The sequence below is a fragment of the Rhinoderma darwinii genome, chromosome 1 (assembly GCF_050947455.1).
Source record: "Rhinoderma darwinii isolate aRhiDar2 chromosome 1, aRhiDar2.hap1, whole genome shotgun sequence".
Classification (NCBI taxonomy): domain Eukaryota; kingdom Metazoa; phylum Chordata; class Amphibia; order Anura; family Rhinodermatidae; genus Rhinoderma; species Rhinoderma darwinii.
In genome coordinates this window covers 662,821,071-662,843,174 of record NC_134687.1, presented here as the reverse complement: position 1 = coordinate 662,843,174, position 22,104 = coordinate 662,821,071, and the positions used below count along the sequence as shown (strand labels likewise).

At 43.7% G+C, this 22,104-nt stretch overlaps 1 protein-coding gene across 1 annotated transcript in view; it reads left to right on the top strand.

Moving 5' to 3' along the window:
- The window catches only part of LOC142664530 (uncharacterized), a 162,294-nt gene that overhangs the window by 100,043 nt on the left and 40,147 nt on the right, over positions 1 to 22,104 (top strand). The window contains exons 2-4 of the mRNA XM_075843686.1: positions 20,391 to 20,554; positions 21,040 to 21,213; positions 21,298 to 21,421. Coding sequence (XP_075699801.1) covers positions 20,477 to 20,554; positions 21,040 to 21,213; positions 21,298 to 21,421 — 376 coding nt within the window. The 5' untranslated portion in view covers positions 20,391 to 20,476. The remainder of the gene's footprint in view (positions 1 to 20,390; positions 20,555 to 21,039; positions 21,214 to 21,297; positions 21,422 to 22,104) is intronic.

The following is a 22,104-nucleotide window of genomic DNA, read 5'->3' as shown; positions in this document are numbered from 1 at the left end:
GAGGACATTACAGGGAGGAGGTATAAGAGGAGAGAACTACAACTCCCAGCATGTCCAGGCTGTTATTATGGGATATAACGTCACTTGATAATCACTTTTTCACACAGCACAGTAGCCCCGCCCCCTCATAGGGCCGCCCGTCATGTCACGTGATCAACATCACACGTCCGTCATCCCCCACGTCTCCTCCCCACTGATAGGCCCGCTCCTTAAACATTGGTCACATGGTGGTGATGTCACCACAGGTCCTTTCGCCACAACTCATTATATTTTGCACGGCTTAGCTCAGATCACTCCTGCACTGGTCACATGATCCCCATTACCTCTCATGTCACGTGATTATCATGACAGGTCCTTCATCATTTCTCTGCACTTCTAAGCTCCGCCCCCTGATGCAGCGGTCACGTGATCGTGAAGTCGTTACATGTCCTTCATCCACTTCTCGTCCACTGATAAGCTCCGCCCCTCCTGCTTCGATCACTTGGTGGTGACGTCATCACAGGTCCTTCAGCTATTGCCGTGTATGAGGTAGAGAGCAGCGCTGGTCGGGTGTTCTCTCTGTTATCAGTCACCCCTGTATGAGTGTGTATACAGAGAGCTGGCAATCATTGAGTGACCCCGCCCACTGGACTCCTAGCCGGGATGTAACCCCTCCAGTGCCGGACTCTTTGGGGTAAGTTGTTATTTCGGATGTTTTGTGGGACGAGTCGTAGTTTGTAATGACATAATATTCGGGACATACAACTTATTCACTGACTTTTATACGTTTCTTGTTAATGTCGTTCACCGTGCGGTTTAAGGGAATGTTCACACGTAGCGAATACGACCCACAACACGCAAGGAAATCACCCCAAATGGTGGACGTATAATCCCCCCGAATATCTACTACAGAAATACAACAAGGCCGATCCTCACCTCTCCCAGCGTTACCATAGCAACACGTCCCTGCTCTTCCGGCTGTGTCCAGGAGACCCCTATAATGACATGTGACCTGTGATTGGCTGCAGGGGTCACATGACGCCTTCTTTTCTATATGTGTAACCTGCAGCGTTGCTGTGAACACGCGGTGGAGCCGCAGAGGATTCTGGGAACAATGGCGTTTGTTGCGGAACTTGACTTTCCCATTGAACTTAATAGGAAAAATTCTGCAACAAATGCGCAGCGAATCCGCGGTATAAATCCGATATCCTGCGTGTTTATAATCCGCACCGCAGGTTAACCCTTTTACGACCAGGCCATTTTATTTTTTTTCCCTCCCCGTCTTCGGGGATTTATCACTTTTTGTGTTTTTCTGTCCGTGCCGCGGTGTGAAGGATTATTTTTTGCGGGACGAGTTGTCGTTTTTCAGGGCGTCCTATAAAGCATCACATAATGTCACTGCAACTGAAAAAAACTTCCTTGTGGGGTGAAATGGGGGAAAAAATGGATTCCTCCACAATGTTTTTCGGTTTAGTTTTCAGGGTATGTTCACACAAGTGTTTTCAGGTCGTAAACGTCCCAAAAAACGGCTGAAAAATGGGAAGCAGCGCGCCTTCCAACACCTGACCATTGATTTAAAAGGGAAAAACGTGATTTTGTTACGACGGGGCGTTTTTTACGCGGCCGTTTTGAAAAACGGCCGCGTGAAAAAGAAGTGCATGTCTCTTCTTCAGCTGTTTGGAGCCGTTTTTCTCAGACTCTATAGAAAAACAGCTGCAAAACCGGCCGTTAAAAATGCAGCGAAAAACACGACTTTGAATAAGAAAACGTCTGATAATCGGGGGCTTTCACCAAAAGACTTCTTATGTCTCCACACAAATCAAAAAAGACAAAATGTAAATACCTATCACGAGATGTGAAGACATATATAGTATATCCACAACTGGATAAATGACATACAGCACACAAATTGTACCATGAAAATGTAAAAAACTTTATTGAAATACACATGACAATATGTTGGCCATCAAAAGATAAAATCAATGCTACAAGCAATAAAAGAATAGCGTGGAGATACAGCGGGGACATATACGCATAACATGCTAATAGAATGTAAACATCATGTGATGTGGTAAGGTACAGACATCTAAAGAGAAGATCTAGCATAAGCAGGATAGAGAGGACAGAAACCTGATTGTCATATACACCTAAACAAGGTACATCACAATAATACAGAGATGTAGCAGTGGATAATTCACTAACACTGCATAGCAAACATAAAGGTGAGCCTGAAGTCAAGGCCTCGGGTAGCTGTACCAACCCGTAGACTGCGTGATCTGTCCCACAAAAAAGTATCGCCACACTAGACGCGCGTTTCGCCGTCAGCTTTCTCAAGGGGTACTGACTGATGGGATAACCGTCATCTTAAATATGGGACGCATTAGGAGTGGATTGTGTCAACATCCAGTGAGCATGGAGCACACACAGGTTATAGGCATTTGTAGTTATCAGTATACGCACGCCTACCGTATCTCAGGACCGGAAGATGTAAGCGCAGACCAGAGATTGGACTCGTGCCAGCAGGCGCCATGACGCTCAGAATCGCGCATGCGCACTGGCGCTCATCCGGGCGCCAGAATCAGCGTACATGACGACAACAGTCATGAGAGTACGCACTGCGCGTGCGCATCAAAGACAGCCGGAATAGCAGAGGAGGAGTCGGACTATCCATGTCCGTCGAACACAAAGAGGGCTACGCCATCTTGGAGACTGGCATAATGCCAGAATATTACGTCTAGGTGTAAAGGGATAGAAGGCGTGTCTCCGCACTGGGGGATGGGAACTATACTACAAACAGACAGATATTGTTAGATCATAAGCTGTTTGTATCGACTATTTACATCTGTATATCGGCAGTTCATATAGGTATTGACACAACCCAGAACCTGGACGCAACATACCCTTATAAATATGCATAGATCAGTATATATATATACACATGTGCTCACAGAAAATAAAAGATTAATTACACATATATATGATAGATACGTGCACATAAATGCCCCTATCGAAAAGGCGACACCCTAAGATTAGAACTTCATAAATGTACAAAAAAAACAACATATTAATTTTCAATATAAATAAATAGTGGAATAATAAAAAGTGAGTAAGGGGAGTGATCGCGCGTGCACGTGAAGTGAAAAATAAAAGAAGAAATAGGGAGAAATAATAACGTGAAAAAGACTTAAGACGGCACCCGAAAAATCTATAACACTATTAGTCAGACGGAAACGTTGCATATTTATTGAGCAAATAATTGCACTCTACGTGTTTGCTAGAAAAATATATATATATACTTATATGAAATTCATAAAAGTGCAAAAAGTACGAAAAATGTCTAAATACATAGTGAATATACAGTGAGCTATAATCCATACGTGTAGATATCATGAAATCTAGATGTGAGACAATATTTAATTACTATATCAAAAACATATAGAGTTAAAAATATATGAAAAGTAAAATAAAGTGCATAGATATGAAAGGAATATATAGCAAAATACGCCGGTGATCGCATATACAAATATGATAATATAATAAATATGTAAAACAGATAAAGGTGCAACGAATGAAAAGGATAAATAGAAAATAAACCGTATATATAATACCATAAAAAAAGATATATTCTATTTCATTATTTGATAGGTCATCCAATATGTGTAGGTGTAATACATATAAACGTACAAATATATGTCACATTATACCAATAATATGTGTAATAAGTATATAGAAATGCATAAATATGCGCGTGCAGATATATATCATAATATGCCGATATTAATATATTGCAGTAGTGAAAATATAATATCATTTTTTAGGGCTAAGTGACCACAAAACAGCGATTCTAGCACTTTTTTTCCCCCCCTATTGCGTTAACTGTACGGGTAAATAACATTAACCCCTTCGCACTCAGCGGCGTCATAATCCGTCGTGCTAAGTGTATCGTTCGCGCTCAGCCATTGCATCGCCATTTTCCCCCGGCGCGTGCACGAGCTGCGACAGCTGCTGTTTCCGACAGCAGGCTATCACAGCTCAATACGCCGGATCCTGCCGCGATGGTCCCGCCTCCACGATCGCCACTATTGGTCAGTTACTGAGTAACTGTCCAATAGTGGCGATCAGTCGCTTCACCTCACATCCGCCCTGAACGCCCTGTTGGAGATAGCGAGGCGTTCAGAGCGGTTGTGAGAGAGAGAAGAGAAAAAGTGAAATAAGAAGTTAAAAAACAACTTTTTTCTGCTTCCCACCTGCCCAATCCACTACCCAGTCCTGTACCCTTCCTCCTTGTGTTCCCCCCACGTTTTTGGTCAGTGATCTCCTATCACTGACCACTTCTTAGTCTTCAGGACCAATTTCTTGGTCCCTGGGGATTATTTTTTTCTTTTTTTTCTTTATAAAACAAAAAAATATATAAAAAAAAAACTTTATTTAGACAATTTAACTGGTTAGTTTAGTATTAGGGTTAGTTAGTGTCAGGGAACCGTCAAAAAGCGTAGTTAGGTATAGCGTCAGGGAATTTAGCGTCAGTAATCCGTCACTGTAGTTAGATTTAGCGTTAGGGGTCCATCACCATAGTTAGGTTTAGCGTCAGGGAAGCTCGGAATAATCTAGATAGGTTTAGTGTCAGGTACCCGTCACCGTAGTTAGATTTAGTGTTAGGGAAGCTCGGAATAATCTAGATAGGTTTAGTGTCAGGGAATAGTCGCCGTAGTTAGATTTAGTCTCAGGGAAGTTCAAATAAAATCTAGTTAGGTTTAGTGTTAGGAACCCTCGCAGTAGTTAGGTTTAGTGTCAGGGAAGCCCACTCGTTCTATAAAAACATCAATATTTTTGGCTGGTTTAGGTAGCAGCCTATTGTTCCTAGTTAGGGAAGGAAACAATCAAACATGTCCCAACGGACATTTAGTGCCGAAGAGGCGTATTCATTTCTTGCCTCCGACACAGAGTCGTCGGGTGGTGAGACTCTGTTTTACTTTTCCACCTCCTCATCCAGTGATGAAGAAGAGGAACCCCCTAGGAGACGCCCCAGGACCACCACTGCAGTTGAAGCCCCCAAGTGAAATGACCCCGCCGCATATGAAACCCCCGAGCGAAATGACCCCGCCGCATATGAAACCCCCGAGCTAAGTGACCCGGCCACAGTTCAAGCCCCCGAGCGAAGTGACCCCATTTGGACCCCCATACCAGACATTTATGAGCCCCAAATCCCAGAGTACACGGGCAGCTCAGGGATAAAATTTAATACGGCAGGGCTCAGTGAAATGGACTTTTTCAAGTTCTTCTTCACTGATGACTGTATAGATCTTATGGTCTCCCAGACGAATTTATATGCCCAACAGTGTATTACTAAGAACCCCACATCATTTTATGCCCAATCCCACAGGTGGACCCCTGTAGACGCAGCAGAGTTGGGCAAGTTCTGAGGACTTCATTTGAACATGGGGCTTCTGAAAAAGCCATCCATTAGGACCTACTGGAGCATGGACTCTTGTACCGCACCCCGATGTACCGTATGGCCATGTCCAGGATGCGTTATGAGGCAATACTTCGCTTCTTACATTTTGCTGATAATGAGCCGTGCCCACCCCGAGATGACCCCAGTTTTGACCGTTTGTACAAACTGAGACCCCTATTAGACCGTTTCAGTGCCCGGTTTGCCCAAGCATACACCCCCGAGAAGTGTATTTCTATTGATGAGTCCCTAGCACATTTTAAAAGGAGGCTTCAATTCCGCCACTACCTGCCGAGTAAGAGGGCAAGGTATGGTGTGAAGATGTATAAGCTGTGCGCGAGTGCATCAGGGTATACCTACAAATTTAGGATATATGAAGGGAAGGACACCAGTATTCAGCCCCCAGAATGTCGTCCCCCCCCCTTACTGGGAATTAATGCAAAAATTGTGTGGGATTTGGTGCACCCACCGCTGGACCAGGGTTACCACCTCTACCTGGATAATTTTTATACCAGTGTCCCACTGTTCAACTGCCTCGCTTCCAGAAGTCCTGCGGCATGCGGCACTGCTAGAAGAAATCTCAGAGGCCTCCCTAAGACTCTGCAGGGCAAACAAGAAGGGGTGAGAGCAGGGCACAATCTAGCAGCAATATATTGTGTGTCAAGTACAAGGACAAGAGAGATGTCACACTAGTACCCATGTACCTGTACGAGGTACCAGTACAGAGACCCCCACACCAGACTGCATCCTGGACTACAATAGGTACATGGGAGGGGTGGACTTGTCAGATCAAGTCCTGAAGCCCTACAGCGCCATGCGGTGTGGTATAAGAAGCCGGCCGTGCACATCATACAGATGGCTTTGTACAATGCGTACGTGCTACATCGATGTGCAGGCCAGAGGGGAACTTTCCTGGAATTTCAAGAGGTGGTTATCAAGAACCTAATCTTTAGGGAACAAGAAGGGGGACACCCAGTACTTCTGGAAGCGAGGCCACACGCATCGTACCAGGGAAACACTTTCCAGGAGAAGTTCCCCTAACTGGCAAGAAGGGAAAAAGGTCAAAAGAGGTGCAGAGTCTGCTCAAAGAGGGGGATAAGGAGGGAAAAAATATACCAATGTGACACGTGTCCCGAAAAGCCAGAGCTCTGTATGAAAGATTGTTTTCGAATTTATCATACATCCCTTAATTTTTAATTTACCCCGATGCACTCCGCACAGCTTATCACCCTCATCTTTCCCTTCTGAGCCCTGCCGTGTGCCCAGGCAGCTGATAACAGCCACATGTAGGGTATTGCCGTACCCGGGAGAACCCACATTACAGCTTATGGGGTGTAGATCTCCGGTGGCACATGCTGGGCACACTATATCGGACACTGACATGCCATATATATATATAGAAAATTGCAAATCTCACTCTGCACCATCTCCTGCGCATTATCTTTTACACAATACCTGTGGGGTCAAAATGCTCACTACACCTCTAGATGAATGTCTTAAGGGGTGTCGTTTTTAAAATGGGGTCACTTCTCGGGGGTTTCAACTGTATTGGTACCTCAGGGGCTTCTGCATACATGACTTAGCACCAGAAAAGCTCCAGGAGGCCAAATGGTGGTCCTTTCCATGTGAGCCCTGCCATGGGCCCAAATGGCAGTTTATCACCACAAATGGGGTATTGCCGCACTAAGGACAAATTGGGCAACAAAATGGGGTATTTTGTTCCCTGTGAAAATAAGAAATTTTGATCAAAAATGACATCTCATTGGAAAAAATTTCATTTTTATAATTTCACAGCCCAATTCAAATAGGTGCTGTGAAAAAACTGTGCGGTCAAAATTGTAACAACAACCATATATGAATTCCTTGAGGGGTGTAGTTTCCAAAATGGGGTCACTTCTGGTGGGTTTCCATTGCTTTGTTACCTCAACACCTCTTCAAACCTGGCATGCTGCCTAAAATATATTCTAATAAAAAAAGAGGCCTCAAAATGCACTAGGTGCTTCTTTGCTTCTGGGGCTTGTGTTTTAGTCCACGAGCGCACTAGGGCCACATGTGGGACATTTCTAAAATCTGCAGAATCTGGACAATACATATTTAGTAGTGTTTCTCTGGTAAAACCTTTTGTGTTACAGAAAAAAATTGAATGAAATTGAAATTCAGCAAGAAAAATTTAATTTGCAAATTTCACCTCCACTTTGCTTTAATTCCTGTGAAACGCCTGAAGGGTTAAAAAACTGTCTAAATGCTGTTTTGAATACTTTGAGGGGTCTAGTTTTTAAAATGGGGTGTTTTATGGGGGTTTCTAATACATAGGCCCCTCAAAGCCACTTCAGAACTGAACTGGCACCTTAAAAAAAAAGGCTTTTGACATTTTCTTAAAAATATGAGAAATTGCAGTTTATGTTCTAAGCCTTGTAATGTCCAAGAAAAATAAAAGAATGTTCAAAAAACTATGCCAATCTAAAGTAGACATATGGGAAATGTGAACTAGTAACTATTTTGGGTGGTATAACCGTCTCTTTTACAAGCAGATGCATTTAAATTCTGAATAATGCTATTTTTTTATACATTTTCTCTAAATTTTGCAATTTTTCACCAATAAACACTGAATATATCGAACAAATTTTACCACTAACATAAAGCCCAATGTGTCACAAGAAAACAGTCTCAGAATCGCTTGGATAGGTTTAAGCATTTCGAAGTTATTACCACATAAAGTAAAATGTCAGATTTGAAAAATGGACTCTGAGCCTTAACCCCTTCCCGCTCCTTGTCGTACTATTACGTCATGGCAGCTGTATCGTTTGCGCTCCATGCCGTAATAGTACGTCTCGGGAGTAACGGCCGTTTCGGCCGTCCTCCCGACACATACAGGAGCTGTGACGCTGCTGTCTTGTTCAGCAGCTGTCACAGCTCCTGCAGCGGGGACCGATCGCTGTGTCCCCGCTGATTAACCCCTTAAAAGCCGCGTTCTATAGAGATCGCGGCTTTTTAGGGGTTAAGCTGCCATCGCCGGCTTGCTACGCGATAGCGGCCGGCGATGGTGACTATGGCAACCGGACACCAAACAATGGCGTCCGGCTATGCCATAGACGGAAGCCTAGTGGGTCCTGACAACGTCAGGACCCACTATGCTTGCTGTCAGTGAGTAGCTGACAGTTCTAATACACTGCACTACGCATGTAGTGCAGTGTATTAGAATAGCGATCAGGGCCTCCTGCCCTCATGTCCCCTAGTGGGACAAAGTAATAAAGTAAAAAAAAAGTTAAAAAAAGATGTGTAAAAATAAGAAAATAAAAGATTTAAAAGTATTAAAAGTAAAAATCCCCCCTTTTCCCTTATCACTCCTTTATTATTAATAAAAATATATAAACAAACAAATAAACTATACATAATTGGTATCGCCGCGTCCGTAACGGCCTGAACTACAAAATTATTTCGTTATTTATCCCGCGCGGTGAACGCCGTAAAAGAAAATAATAATAAACCGAACCAGAATCACAATTGTTTGGTCCCTTCACCTCCCAATAAATGGAATAAAAAGAGATCAAAAAGTCGCATGTAACTAAAAATGGTACTGATGGAAACTACAGTTCGTTACGCAAAAAATAAGTCCTCGCACGGCTTTATTGATTGAAAAATAAAAACGTTCTGGCTCTTAGAATATGATAACACAAAAAGTGAATGATTGTTTACAAAATGTATTTTATTGTGCAAACGCCATAAGACATAAAAAAAAACTATAAACATCTGGTATCGCCGTAATCGTATCGCCCCGCAGAATAAAGTGAATGTCATTTATAGCGCATGGTGAACGCTGTAAAAAAAAATGAAAAAAAAACAATAGTAGAATTGCTGTTTTTTTAGTCACCACGCCACCTAAAAATAGAATAAAAACTGATCAAAAAGCCGCATGCATGACATGAAAACTGCAATGGATTCCTCAAGGGGTCTAGTTTCCAAATTGGGGTCACTTTTGGGGGGTTCCCAATGTTTTGGCACCACAAGACCTCTTCAAACCGGACATGGTGCCTAATAAAAAGGAGGCCTCATAATCCACTAGGTGCTCCTTTGCTTCGGAGGCCGGCGCTTCCGTCCATTACCGCACTAGGGACACGTGGGATATTTCTCTAAACTGCAGAATCTGGGCAATACGTATTAAGTTGCGTTTCTCTGATAAATCCTTTTGTGTTATAAAAAAAATGGTATAAAGAGGATTTTCTGACAAAAAAAAAATGTACATTTCACCTCTACTTTGCTCTAAATTTTTGTGAAACACCTAAAGGGTTCATAAACTTTCTAAATGCTGTTGTGAATACTTTGAGGGGTCTAGTTTCTAAAATGGGGTATTTCATAGGGGTTTCTAATATATGGGCCCCTCAAAGCAACTTCAGAACTGAACTGGAACCTAAAAAAATAAATAAATGAGGCAATACTTCGCTTCTTACATTATACTGATAATGAGCCGTGCCCACCCCGAGATGACCCCAGTTTTGACCGTTTGTATAAACCGAGACCCCTATTAGACCGTTCCAGTGCCCGGTTTTCCCAAGCATACACCCCCGAGAAGTGTATTTCTATTGAGGAGTCCCTGGTACATTTTAAAGGAAGGGTTCAATTCCGCGAGTACCTGCCGGGTAAGAGGGCAAGGTATGGCGTGAAGATGTATAAGCTGTGCGAGAGTGCATCAGGGTATACCTACAGGTTTAGGATATATGAAGGAAAGGCCACCCCCAAACCAGACTGCATCCTGGACTACAATAGGTACATGGGAGGGATGGACTTGTAAGATCAAGCCCTGAAGCCCTACAGCGCTATGCGGTGTGGTATAAGAAGCTGGCTGGGCACATCATACAGATGGCATTGTACAATGCGTACATGCTACATCGATGTGCAGGCCAGACGGGAACTTTCCTGGAATTTCAAGAGGTGATTATCAAGAACCTAATCTTTAGGGACCAAGAAGGGGGGGCACCCAGTACTTCTGGAAGCGAGCCCACACGCATCGTACCAGGGCAACACTTTCCAGGAGAAGTTCCCCAAACTGGCAAGAAGGGAAAAAGTCAAAAGAGGTGCAAAGTCTGCTATAAGAGGGGGATAAGGGAGGACACAATATATCAATGTGACACGTGTCCCGAATAACCAGAGCTCTGTATGAAAGAGTGTTTTAAAATTTATCATCCATCCCTTGGTTTATAATTTACCCCAATTTTACTTACCCTGATGCACTCCACACAGCTTATCCCCCCTCGTCTTTCCCCTCTGAGCCCTGCTGTGTGTCCAGGCAGCTGATAACAGCCACATGTAGGGTATTGCCATACCCGGGAGAACCCACATTACAGTTTATGGGGTGTAGGTCTCCGGTCAAAATGCTCACTACACCTCTAGATGAATGCCTTAAGGGTGTAGTTTTTAAAACGGGGTCACTTCTTGCGGGTTTCAACTGTACTGGTACCTCAGGGGCTTCTGCATACATGACTTCGCACTAGAAAATCCCCAGTAGGCCAAATGGTGGTCCTTTCCTTCTGAGCCCTCCCATGGGCCAAACGGCAGTTTATCACAACAAATGGGGTATTGCTGCACTCAGGACAAATTGCGCAACAGAATGGGGTATTTTGTTTCTTGTGAAAATAAGAAATTTTCAGCCAAAACTACATATTATTTGAAAAAAATAATTTGGTTTTCATTCCCAGCCCAATTCAAATAAGTTCTGTGAAAAAACTATGGGGTCAAAATGGTCGCAACACCCATAAATGAATTCCTTGAGGGGTGTAGTTTCCAAAATGGGGTCATTTGTGGTTGGTTTCTATTGCTTTGATACCTCTGGGGCTCTGCAAATGCGACACGGCACCCGAAAACCAATCCAGCAAAATCTGGACTCCAAAGAACACACAGTTCTCCTTTCCTTCTGAGCCCTCCCATGGGCCCAAACGGCAGTTTATTGCCACAAATGGGGTATTGATGCACTCAGGACAAATTGGGCAACAAAATGGAGTATTTTATTTCTTGTGAAAATAAAAATTTTTGAGCTAAAATGACATATTATTGGAAAAAAAATATTTTTTTTTAATTCCCAGCCCAATTCAAATAAGTTCTGTGAAGAAACTATGGAGTCTAAATGGTCACATTACCCATAAATGAATTCCTTGAGGGGTGTAGTTTCCAAAATGGGGTCACTTTTGGTGGGTTTCCATTGCTTTGATACATCTGAGGCTCTGCAAATGCGACATGGCACCCGAAAACCAATCCAACAAAATCTGGACTCCAACAAACATATAGCGCTCCTTTCCTTCTGAGCCCTCCCATGGGCCCAAACGGCAGTTTATTGCCACAAATGGGGTATTGATGCACTCAGGAGAAATTGGGCAACAAAATTGAGTATTTTGTTCCCTGTGAAAATAAGAAATTTTGGTAAAAAATTACATCTTATTGGAAAAAATTTCATTTTTTTAATGTCACAGCCCAATTGAAATAGGTGCTGTGAAAAAACTGTGTGGTCAAAATGCTAACAACAACCATAAATGAATTCCTTGAGGGGTGTAGTTTCCAAAATGGGGTCACTTTTGGTGGGTTTCCATTGCTTTGATACCTCTGAGGCTCTGCAAATGCGACATGGCACCCGAAAACCAATCCAACAAAATCTGGACTCCAACAAACATATAGCGCTCCTTTCCTTCTGAGCCCTCCCATGGGCCCAAACGGCAGTTTATCACCACAAATGGGGTATTGCCACACTAAGGACAAAATGGGCAACAAAATGGGGTATTTTGTTCCCTGTGAAAATAAGAAATTTTGATCACAAATGACATTTTATTGGAAAAAATGAAATTTTTTTCATTTCACAGCCCAATTCAAATACGTGCTGTGAAAAAACTGTGCGGTCAAAATCGTAACAACAACCCTAAAATAATTCCTTGAGGGGTGTAGTTTCCAAAATGTGGTCACTATTGGGGGATTCCTACTGTTTTGGCACCTCAACACTTCTTCAAACCTGGCATGCTGCCTAAAATATATTCTAATAAAAAAGAGGACTCAAAATGTACTAGGCGCTTCTTTGCTTCTAGGGCTTGTGTTTTATTCCACGAGCGCAGTAGGGCCTCATGTGGGACATTTCTAAAAACTGCAGAATCTGGACAATACATATTTAGTAGTGTTTCTCTGGTAAAACCTTCTGTGTTATAGAAAAAAAAATGAATAAAATTGAAATTCAGCAAGAAAAATGAAATTTGCAAATTTCACCTCCACTTTGCTTTAATTCCTGTGAAATGCCTGAAGGGTTAAAAAACTTTCTAAATGCTGTTTTGAATACTTTGAGGGGTCTAGTTTTTAAAATGGGGTGTTTTATGGGGGTTTCTAATACATAGGCCCCACAAAGCCACTTCAGAACTCAAGAGGTACCTTAAAAAAAAGGCTTTTGAAATTTTCTTAAAAATATGAGAAATTGCTGTTGATGTTCTAAGCCTTGTAACGTACAAGAAAAATAAAAGAATGTTCAAAAAACGATGCCAATCTAAAGTAGACATATGGGAAATGTGAACTAGTAACTATTTTGGGTGGTATAACCGTCTGTTTTACAAGCAGATGCATTTAAATTCTGAAAAATGCTATTTTTTCAAAATTTTCTCTAAATTTTGCAATTTTTCACCAATAAACACTGAATATATCGACCAAATTTTACCACGAACATGAAGCCCAATGTGTCACGAGAAAACAATCTCAGAATCGCTTGGGTAGGTTTAAGCATTCCGACGTTATTACCACATAAAGTGAAATATGTCAGATTTGAAAAATGGGCTCTGAGCCTTAAGGCCAAAACTAGGCTGCGTCCTTAAGGGGTTAAAGGGAATGTGTCGCAAATTAAACCTTTTTTTTAAGTGTCGTTACTTATTTCTATTATATTTTTTAAGTTTTTTGCTGTATTTTTTTTTTCTTCCGTATGGTGGAAAGTATTAAAAATGAAATAATAATTTGACATGTTTTCCAATGTTGGCCACCAGGGGGAGCACTTCCCAGAATTACAGCAAGGTGAATAAGGCAAAGCAACCTGACTCACAGCTGCTGTAAATGTGGGAGGGAATCTCACCCCCCTCTCACAAGCCAGGAAAAGGTGTCTTCAAATTGCTGAGCAGTATCCGGCAGCCATATTGGGTGTGATTCTGCAGCTGGAAGAAGTTATAGGACACACCAAAAGACTAAGTGTATGTTCACACACTTACTAAACAAAGGGAAAACCGATCCTGATTTTCAGCCATTTTTTAATCAAACTCGCGTTTTTTAACGGCCGTTTTTGGAGCTGGTTTTCTATAAAGTCAATGAAAAACGTCCCAAGAAGTGATGTGCACTTCATTTTGGTCGGGCGTCTTTTTATGTGCCGTTTTTGGAAAACTACCACGTAACAGAACGCCGTATTTCCCATTGAAACCAATGGGCAGATGCTTGTAGGCGTTCTGCTTCCGATTTTTCAGCTGAAAACATTGTGTGTGAACATACCCTTAGGGTATGTGCACACGCTAACTGCATTTACGTCTGAAATGACGGAGCTGTTTTCTGGAGAAAACAGCTCCATCATTTCAGACGTAATTGCTCATACTCGCGTTTTGCGAGGCGTCAATTACGGCCGTAATTTGGAGCTGTTCTTCATTGAATTCAATGAAAAACGGCTCAAATTACGTCCCAAGAAGTGTCCTGCACTTCTTTGCCGAGGCTCTTATTTTATGCGCCGTCTTTTGACAGCGATGCGTAAAATTACAGGTCGTCTGCACAGTACGTCGGCAAACCCATTCAAATGAATGGGCAGATGTTTGCCGACGTATTGGAGCCGTCTTTTTCAGGCGTAAATCGAGGCGTAAAACGCCTCGTTTACGCCTGAAAATAGGTCGTGTGAACCCAGCCTTAGAATGATGAAAGTGAAGTGAATGACTTTTCAGTTGACCAGTTCACACGCCGTGTATTTGACATGTTTTGTTTTTTGCACATATTACGTGCAAAAAAACACATAAAAAATGCTTGATTACACTTGATTTTGCGTGTTTGGGGGATTTGTGTGTGTGTGGGGGGGGTGCTCGCGGCTCATTCTTCAAAACAGATGATAAGCGGCTATGAAGTATCAGCGGCGCCCGTGCACACTCCGCTCTGCCACACACACACACGGGAAAAGTCTTTAAGGGGTCGTCCAGGAAAACATGGCGCCGCACCTGTCCTCAGGTCGCTTGTGGTATTACAGCTCTGTCCTATTCACTTCAATGGAGGTGAACTGCAATACCAGACACAACCTGAGGACAGGTGCGGCGCTGTGTCTCCAATCCGGAAACCCCTTCTGTCCTGAGATGACCCGATGGGGGAGGCGGGTGACAGAGCCACCCACCGCCATCACTGCAGACAGAACCGCACAACTACGGCATGAGGGCAGGGCTTGTCCTGAGTGCACTGTCTCTTGTTATGGACAGATTTATAGTCACATGAACCCCGTCTGATGAACCGGTAACCTAGGTCCGATCACATGACAGAGGGGGATCGCCAAAAACCCTGTGCACCCTCAGCCCATCCATCCAGCTCTTTCCTGGTTATATCTGCGTCTGGGAAAGCTAGGTGACCACCATTACCCCTCCTACTTGAGTGCGTTTAGGGATGTGACTAATGAACCTCTCACACTCCAGTGCAGGGGTAATGGTGGTCACCCAGCTTTCCCAGACCCCTGAACGGTAAATCTCTCTAGTTGTGCTGAGACTGTTTGGGAATGTGACTAATGAACCTCTCAGTCTCAGCACAACTAGAGAGATTTATCGTTCAGGGGTCTGGGAAAGCTGGGTGACCACCATTACTCCTACTGGAGTGTGTTGGGGGATGTTACTAATGAACCTCTCATACTCCAGTAGGAGGGGTAATGGTGGTCACCCAGCTTTCCCAGACCCCTGAACAGTAAATCTCTCTAGTTGTGCTGAGACTGAGAGGTTCATTAATCACATCCCCAAACAGTCTCAGCACAACTAGAGATTTATCGTTCAGGGCTTTCCCAGTACAGTTTCATTGTGTGTCCTTCATACAAGGGGGGGGGGGGGGCACGAGAGCGGGGGTCTGTGAGATAGAGAGTGGGACATGCAGAGACACAGACCTTACCTGCAGTGCAGCTGGTCTTCAAGATAGCGCCTGCTCTCTCCCTGCAAACAGCTGCTCTGCTCTGTGTGACTCTGACCTGAGTCTGCACAGTACAGAGCGAGAGAGCAGAATCAATAGACGGGAGCCGTTCATTGACTCCTATGCACTGTAGCTGCCGTATTCCATCTCTGTATGTGTCGTTAATCGACACATACGGAGATGAAAAACAACATAGCAGCCCCCATAGTGAAGTAAAAGTTAGAAAAAAGTAAAACACACACATAAATAAAAGATTTTATAATAAAACACTAAATGCAAATTGATATATTTTTTCCGTGACACTCGTCCTTTAAGGCCGAAACAAGGCTGCGTCCTTAAGGGGTTAAAGTGTAATGGTTATGACTTTTACGGATGCGGTGATACCAGTTATGTTTATTTAGTGTTTTTTTTACGTTACTTTAGAGAAAAAATGGGAAGTTATTTTAGTATTTTTGAACATAACTAAAAACTTTATTTGACTACTTTTAACAAATTGTACTACTTCCCTTGGCGACTTGAACTATTGGGGCTTAATAGGAGTAGAAAGATGGCAGACCTTCATTACCCCCCCCCCCAGGCTGCCATGACAACCATCTGCACCCCGTGATCTCGTCGGGAGGAGCCGATGAGCTGTCAGAGGACTACCCCCTCATTTTAACAGCTTAAATTCTGCAGTTGCTATTGACCAAGGCATCTACAGTGAAGGCAATAAGTATTTGATCCCTTGCTGATTTTGTAAGTTTGCCCACTGTCAAAGACATGAACAGTCTAGAATTTTTAGGCTAGGTTAATTTTACCAGTGAGAGATAGATTATATAAAAAAAAAAAAAGAAAATCACATTGTCAAAATTATATATATTTATTTGCATTGTGCACAGAGAAATAAGTATTTCATCCCTTTGGCAAACAAGACTTAATACTTGGTGGCAAAACCCTTGTTGGCAAGCACAGCAGTCAGATGTTTTTTGTAGTTGATGATGAGGTTTGCACACATGTTAGATGGAATTTTGGCCCACTCCTCTTTGCAGATCATCTGTAAATCATTAAGATTTCGAGGCTGTCGCTTGGCAACTCGGATCTTCAGCTCCCTCCATAAGTTTTCGATGGGATTAAGGTCTGGAGACTGTGCTTCTTTTTGAGCCACTCCTTTGTTGCCTTGGCTGTATGTTTCGGGTCATTGTCGTGCTGGAAGACCCAGCCACGAGCCATTTTTAATGTCCTGGTGGAGGGAAGGAGGTTGTCACTCAGGATTTGACGGTACATGGCTCCATCCATTCTCCCATTGATGCGGTGAAGTAGTCCTGTGCCCTTAGCAGAGAAACACCCCCAAAACATAATGTTTCCACCTCCATGCTTGACAGTGGGGACGGTGTTCTTTGGGTCATAGGCAGCATTTCTCTTCCTCCAAACACGGCGAGTTGAGATAATGACAAAGAGCTCAATTTTAGTCTCATCTGACCACAGCACCTTCTCCCAATCACTCTCAGAATCATCCAGATGTTCATTTGCAAACCTCAGATGGACCTGTACATGTGCCTTCTTGAGCAGGGGGACCTTGTGGGCACTGCAGGATTTTAATCCATTACGGCGTAATATGTTACCAATGGTTTTCTTGGTGACTGTGGTCCCAGCTGCCTTGAGATCATTAACAAGTTCCCCCCGTGTAGTTTTCGGCTGAGCTCTCACCTTCCTCAGGATCAAGGATACCCCACGAGGTGAGATTTTGCATGGAGCCCCAGATCTATGTCGATTGACAGTCATTTTGTATGTCTTCCATTTTCTTACTATTGCACCAACAGTTGTCTCCTTCTCACCCAGCATCTTACTTATGGTTTTGTAGCCCATTCCAGCCTTGTGCAGGTCTATGATCTTGTCCCTGACATCCTTAGAAAGCTCTTTGGTCTTGCCCATGTTGTAGAGGTTAGAGTCAGACTGATTCATTGAGTCTGTGGACAGGAGTCTGTTATACAGGTGACCATGTAAGAGCTGTCTATAATGCAGGCACCAAGTTGATTTGGAGCGTGTAACTGGTCTGGAGGAGGCTGAACTCTTAATGGTTGGTAGGGGGTCAAATACTTATTTCTCTGTGCACAATGCAAATAAATAGATATCATTTTGACATTGTGATTTTCTTTTTTTTTTTTTATATATAATCTATCTCTCACTGATAAATTAACCTTGCCTAAAAATTCTAGACTGTTCATGACTTTGACAGTGGGCAAACTTACAAAATCAGCAAGGGATCAAATACGTATTTCCTTCACTGTAAGTAGTTAAATAGCCGGGATTGGAGTTCTCTCTGTTCCTGGCCGTTAGGCCCCATGTACATCCACTACTATTGACCACAGACACCTTCCCATATATTTGAGGGAAGGTGTTCGGGCCGTAGAAGTATACTGCAAATTATGGAACACGTTAGTTATTTTGCATTTTATGGGCCCTGCTCCCACACTTTGTATGGGAGCACGGGCCGAAAATGCGAGTGGCTGTCCGCGGTGGCCGTGCCCATCATCGCGTGCCGTGACTACAGGCACGGCCGTGTGCATGGGGCCTTAGTGCGACGTGTCAGCTGTAATACACTTGCTGCTGGGGTTGAGCACCTAATCAAATTAATTCAATTAATTTGCCCTTTTATTGCAGCACGATTCAAATTTTTATTAGAATCGTGAAATTGATCTCAGTCCCGACCCCACGGTATTGGCTTCACATTTTGGCGGGAGGGGCACTAGAGCATAAGGAACCCGAGGACACACACTGGATCCTGCGGGCTCTAAAGGGAAAAGGAGAGAACCAAGGAGGAGGAGCCACTACAGCCAGGTAATTATGAAGTAAACAGGAGAGAGACTGTATCAGCGTTTCTCTCTCTCCTCTATTTACATTAGACAGTCTCTCTCCTGTCGGATATACAAAGAGGAGAGAGACTGTCTTATATACAAATAGTTGATACCTTTTTTAGCCTGCTTAGGTTTCGTTCACATCTGTGTCAGGGCTCCGTTCATGGGTTCCATTGGAGCGGGCTCAGCCTGTAAACCCGCTCCATACTTCTCCCCGCACCATGACGTTCAGTGTTGTCATGGGGATGGCCGCCTTTGGACATGACTGATGGATTGCTTTCGTCTGTCTTGTTACTATCTAGAACGGGTTTATGTATTCGCACCATTAGAGTATGTGCACACGATAACGCCAAATACGTCTGAAATTATGGAGCTGTTTTCAGGAGAAAACAGCTCCTGAATTTCAGAAGTTTTTACAAGTGCACGCGTTTTTCGCGGCGTCTTTTACGGATGTAATTGGAGCTGGTTTTCATTGAAGTCAATGAAAACGGCTCCAATTACGTCCCAAGAAGTGTCCTGCACTTCTTTGCCGCAGGCGTAATTTTACGCGCCGTCTTTTGACAGCGACGTTCAGTTTGACAGCTCGTCTGCACAGAACATCGTAAGACCCATTGCAAGCAATGGGCAGATGTTTGCCAACGTATTGTAGCCGTCTTTTCAGGCGTAATTCGAGGCGTAAAACGCCTCCATTACATCTGAAAAGAGGTCATGTGCACATACCCTAACTGTTGTACAACTGACATATTGACCCTGACATTGTAGAGAGCGGATGAGATAAATGACGTGATGTGTATAATCTATATCTGTCTTACTAGTGACACCCCGTTATCTGTACAAGACCAAGAACTATTTGTAGCTCTGTTATAATTCCAGGATCGGCTTTTTATGACCACGGTGGAAATAACCTTCAGTGGTGAGACAAGTCTGACTCCGTATTTCACTCTCACATAAACTCGGGGGAGACGTTGTCCTCGTGTTGGGGTCTCTCTGGAATAACTCGTACACCATCCCGAATAATGTCATCCAGTCCTGACCGCAAATGGGAAGACAGTTTACAATAATGTTTCTAAGTCGTAAAATATCATCATTTATAAGTCCGGACATTATTTTTGGGGTGATAACAATTATTTATAGTTCCAAAAAATCCATAATAAAACATTTTGTAAGGAAGTTTTTTTTGTTTCTGTTCACAATTGAAATTGACAACTCATCATTACTCCACAATCTCGAGGTTCGGATGATCTCACAGAGGAGCCTCCTCCCAAACCTCAAACCCATGCCTCAGTCACTATTGACCGCAGCATCAAAGGGGTTAAATGGCTGTAATCGCAGTTCTCTCCGGTCTCCGGCCTTTGCAGCAGGTGTCCGGTCTTCCCTATGTCATGTGAACAACTCCTGAGCGGTAAATGTCCTGTGCAGGAAGGGGTTAAATGAGTAAAATAAAAGTTTATACTAAATCTTATCCCATTAAACAATGTATCACTCTGCTCCGCTCCACCTGCGCTGTAACATGGTGATAAGAGATCACACTGCATGTTCTCTATATATAATGTCACCTCAGCTGCTGCAGAACCTCACAGTTCATATCAAACACTGACTGCATAGTGTGCACCACGTCTTGTCAGATGTCAGCAATGTCTCCCCAGTATCCGCCATGTGTCGGGTTGTCAGGTCCCCCGACCCGCCTGGTGAGGTGATGACTACATCCAGGTGGAGAATGAATGGAGAGGTGACCACACATGTGCACGACTCTCTCCATTCACTTGTATAGGAGGTCCAGAAACAGCCGAGCACGGCCAGAGGTGGAGCCGCATCTACCAGACATTTCTGGCATATCCTGGGGAGAAATGTCCGTGTTGGGAATACCCCTTTATTCCATGTGGTGACGGCTCTGAGAAGATGTTTCTCTCAATGATGAATAAGTGAGGTTCTGTATGTTACACATGATGATGTCCCCTGTATGATCTCCATCTTCTCCTTTCTCCATAAAGACGTCTGCAGTACTAGATCCTCCAGTTCCTCCAGTTTTCTCATCTTCTCCTCCACAACGTTCCTTCTCCTGAGTGACCCACCAAGGATGGACAAGGACAGGAATGAGATGAGCAGAAGAATATTAGACTTCACCTTGGAGATCATCTACCTGTTGAGCGGAGAGGTAAACATTTCTACATTATAGAACAAGTCACACATAGGGAAGGGACAATACATAATAGGAAGTAATAGGAAGAATCCAGTGTCCTGTATAACAGCGTCTAGACCTTCCAAGTGACGTCAAGAAGCCACCAGCAGAAAAGCTGAAGATCAGCCACCAATATGGTCAGTTATGTGTCATGTCACCAATGCAGCAATAGTAATGTTGTAGAGCAATGACAAGGAACCAGGAGGATCAGGATGACCTCTATATAGAAACATAGAAGATGACGGCAGGAGGAGAGCACATGGTCCATCTAGTCCCCCCAATATTATTTCCTTTTTAGTTTTGGCCTCGTTCTATTTTCTCAATGTCTTTTTGTAGGTGAGGTCTCCAGTATTACAGATGTGGGGTCACTAGAGCTCTATACAGCGGGGTCACAATCTCCCTCTTTCTACTGAGGGGGGAATACTGTGTTCAGTTCTCTAAGTGTCTCTCTCCATACACAGGAGTACACAATAGTGAAGAAGACATCGGGTGACTGTACGACTCCCATCATCCATGAGTCAGGAGGATGGAGCAGTAGTCAGAGCCCCATCACAGAGCCTCCCCCTCACTCCAGGATACATGAGAAGAAGATCTTAGAACTGATCTACAAGATGACTGAGCTGCTGACTGGAGAGGTGACACTACTGGGAATGCTGGGAATTTCTACAGTAACAGCACTGGAGGTGTCCGGGTGATGACTGTATCATTGTGTGTGTCAGGTTCCTATAAGGTGTCAGGATGTCACTGTCTATTTCTCCATGGAGGAGTGGGAGTATCTAGAAGGACACAAGGATCTGTACGAGGAGGTCATGATGGAGGAGTACCGGCCGCGCACATCACAAGGTGAGAAGAGACAGATATATATATATTGGCATTACTGGGGGCACAGGCTGGACTGGCGGCCATGTTGAAGTCTTAATATCGTCATGTTCAGTACATATACACGTGTGTACAATGACGTGTAATGTAGGAGCTCCACAATTTCTGCTCTTTTCACCTCACGTTAGATCCTTATGTTTCCTGTATATGTCCAATAAATCCAGAGCGCTCCGTTCACCAGACAGATTTTGTCTTTGCCACAAATGAAGCCCAGAGCTGTACGAGCGCAGGAAAGCGAGGTGCACCGTCCTCGGCTTCATGTGTGTAATGTTCATGCTCTCATTCTCGCTGGACTCCTCTCAGTAACTTGTAACTTCTTTTACTTTTGCTGAAACGGAGGGTTTTGACGAGGGCAGGTTTGGAACACTAAACTCCATCTACATAACGACATGCTCAATGTTATGACTCCAAACTTACTGACAGGTTCCCTTCTAAATGCTGCCAGGACTCCTAGAGAAAGCCTGTGAGTCCTGCATCCCCCGCCCACTCAGAATGATTGACCGGTTCCCTTCTAAATGCTTCTAGGACTCCTAGAGAGAGCCTGTGAGTCCTGCATCCCCAGCCCACTCAGAATGTTTGACAGGTTCCCTTCTAAATGCTGCCAGGACTCCTAGAGAGAGCCTGTGAGTCCTGCATCCCCCGCCCAC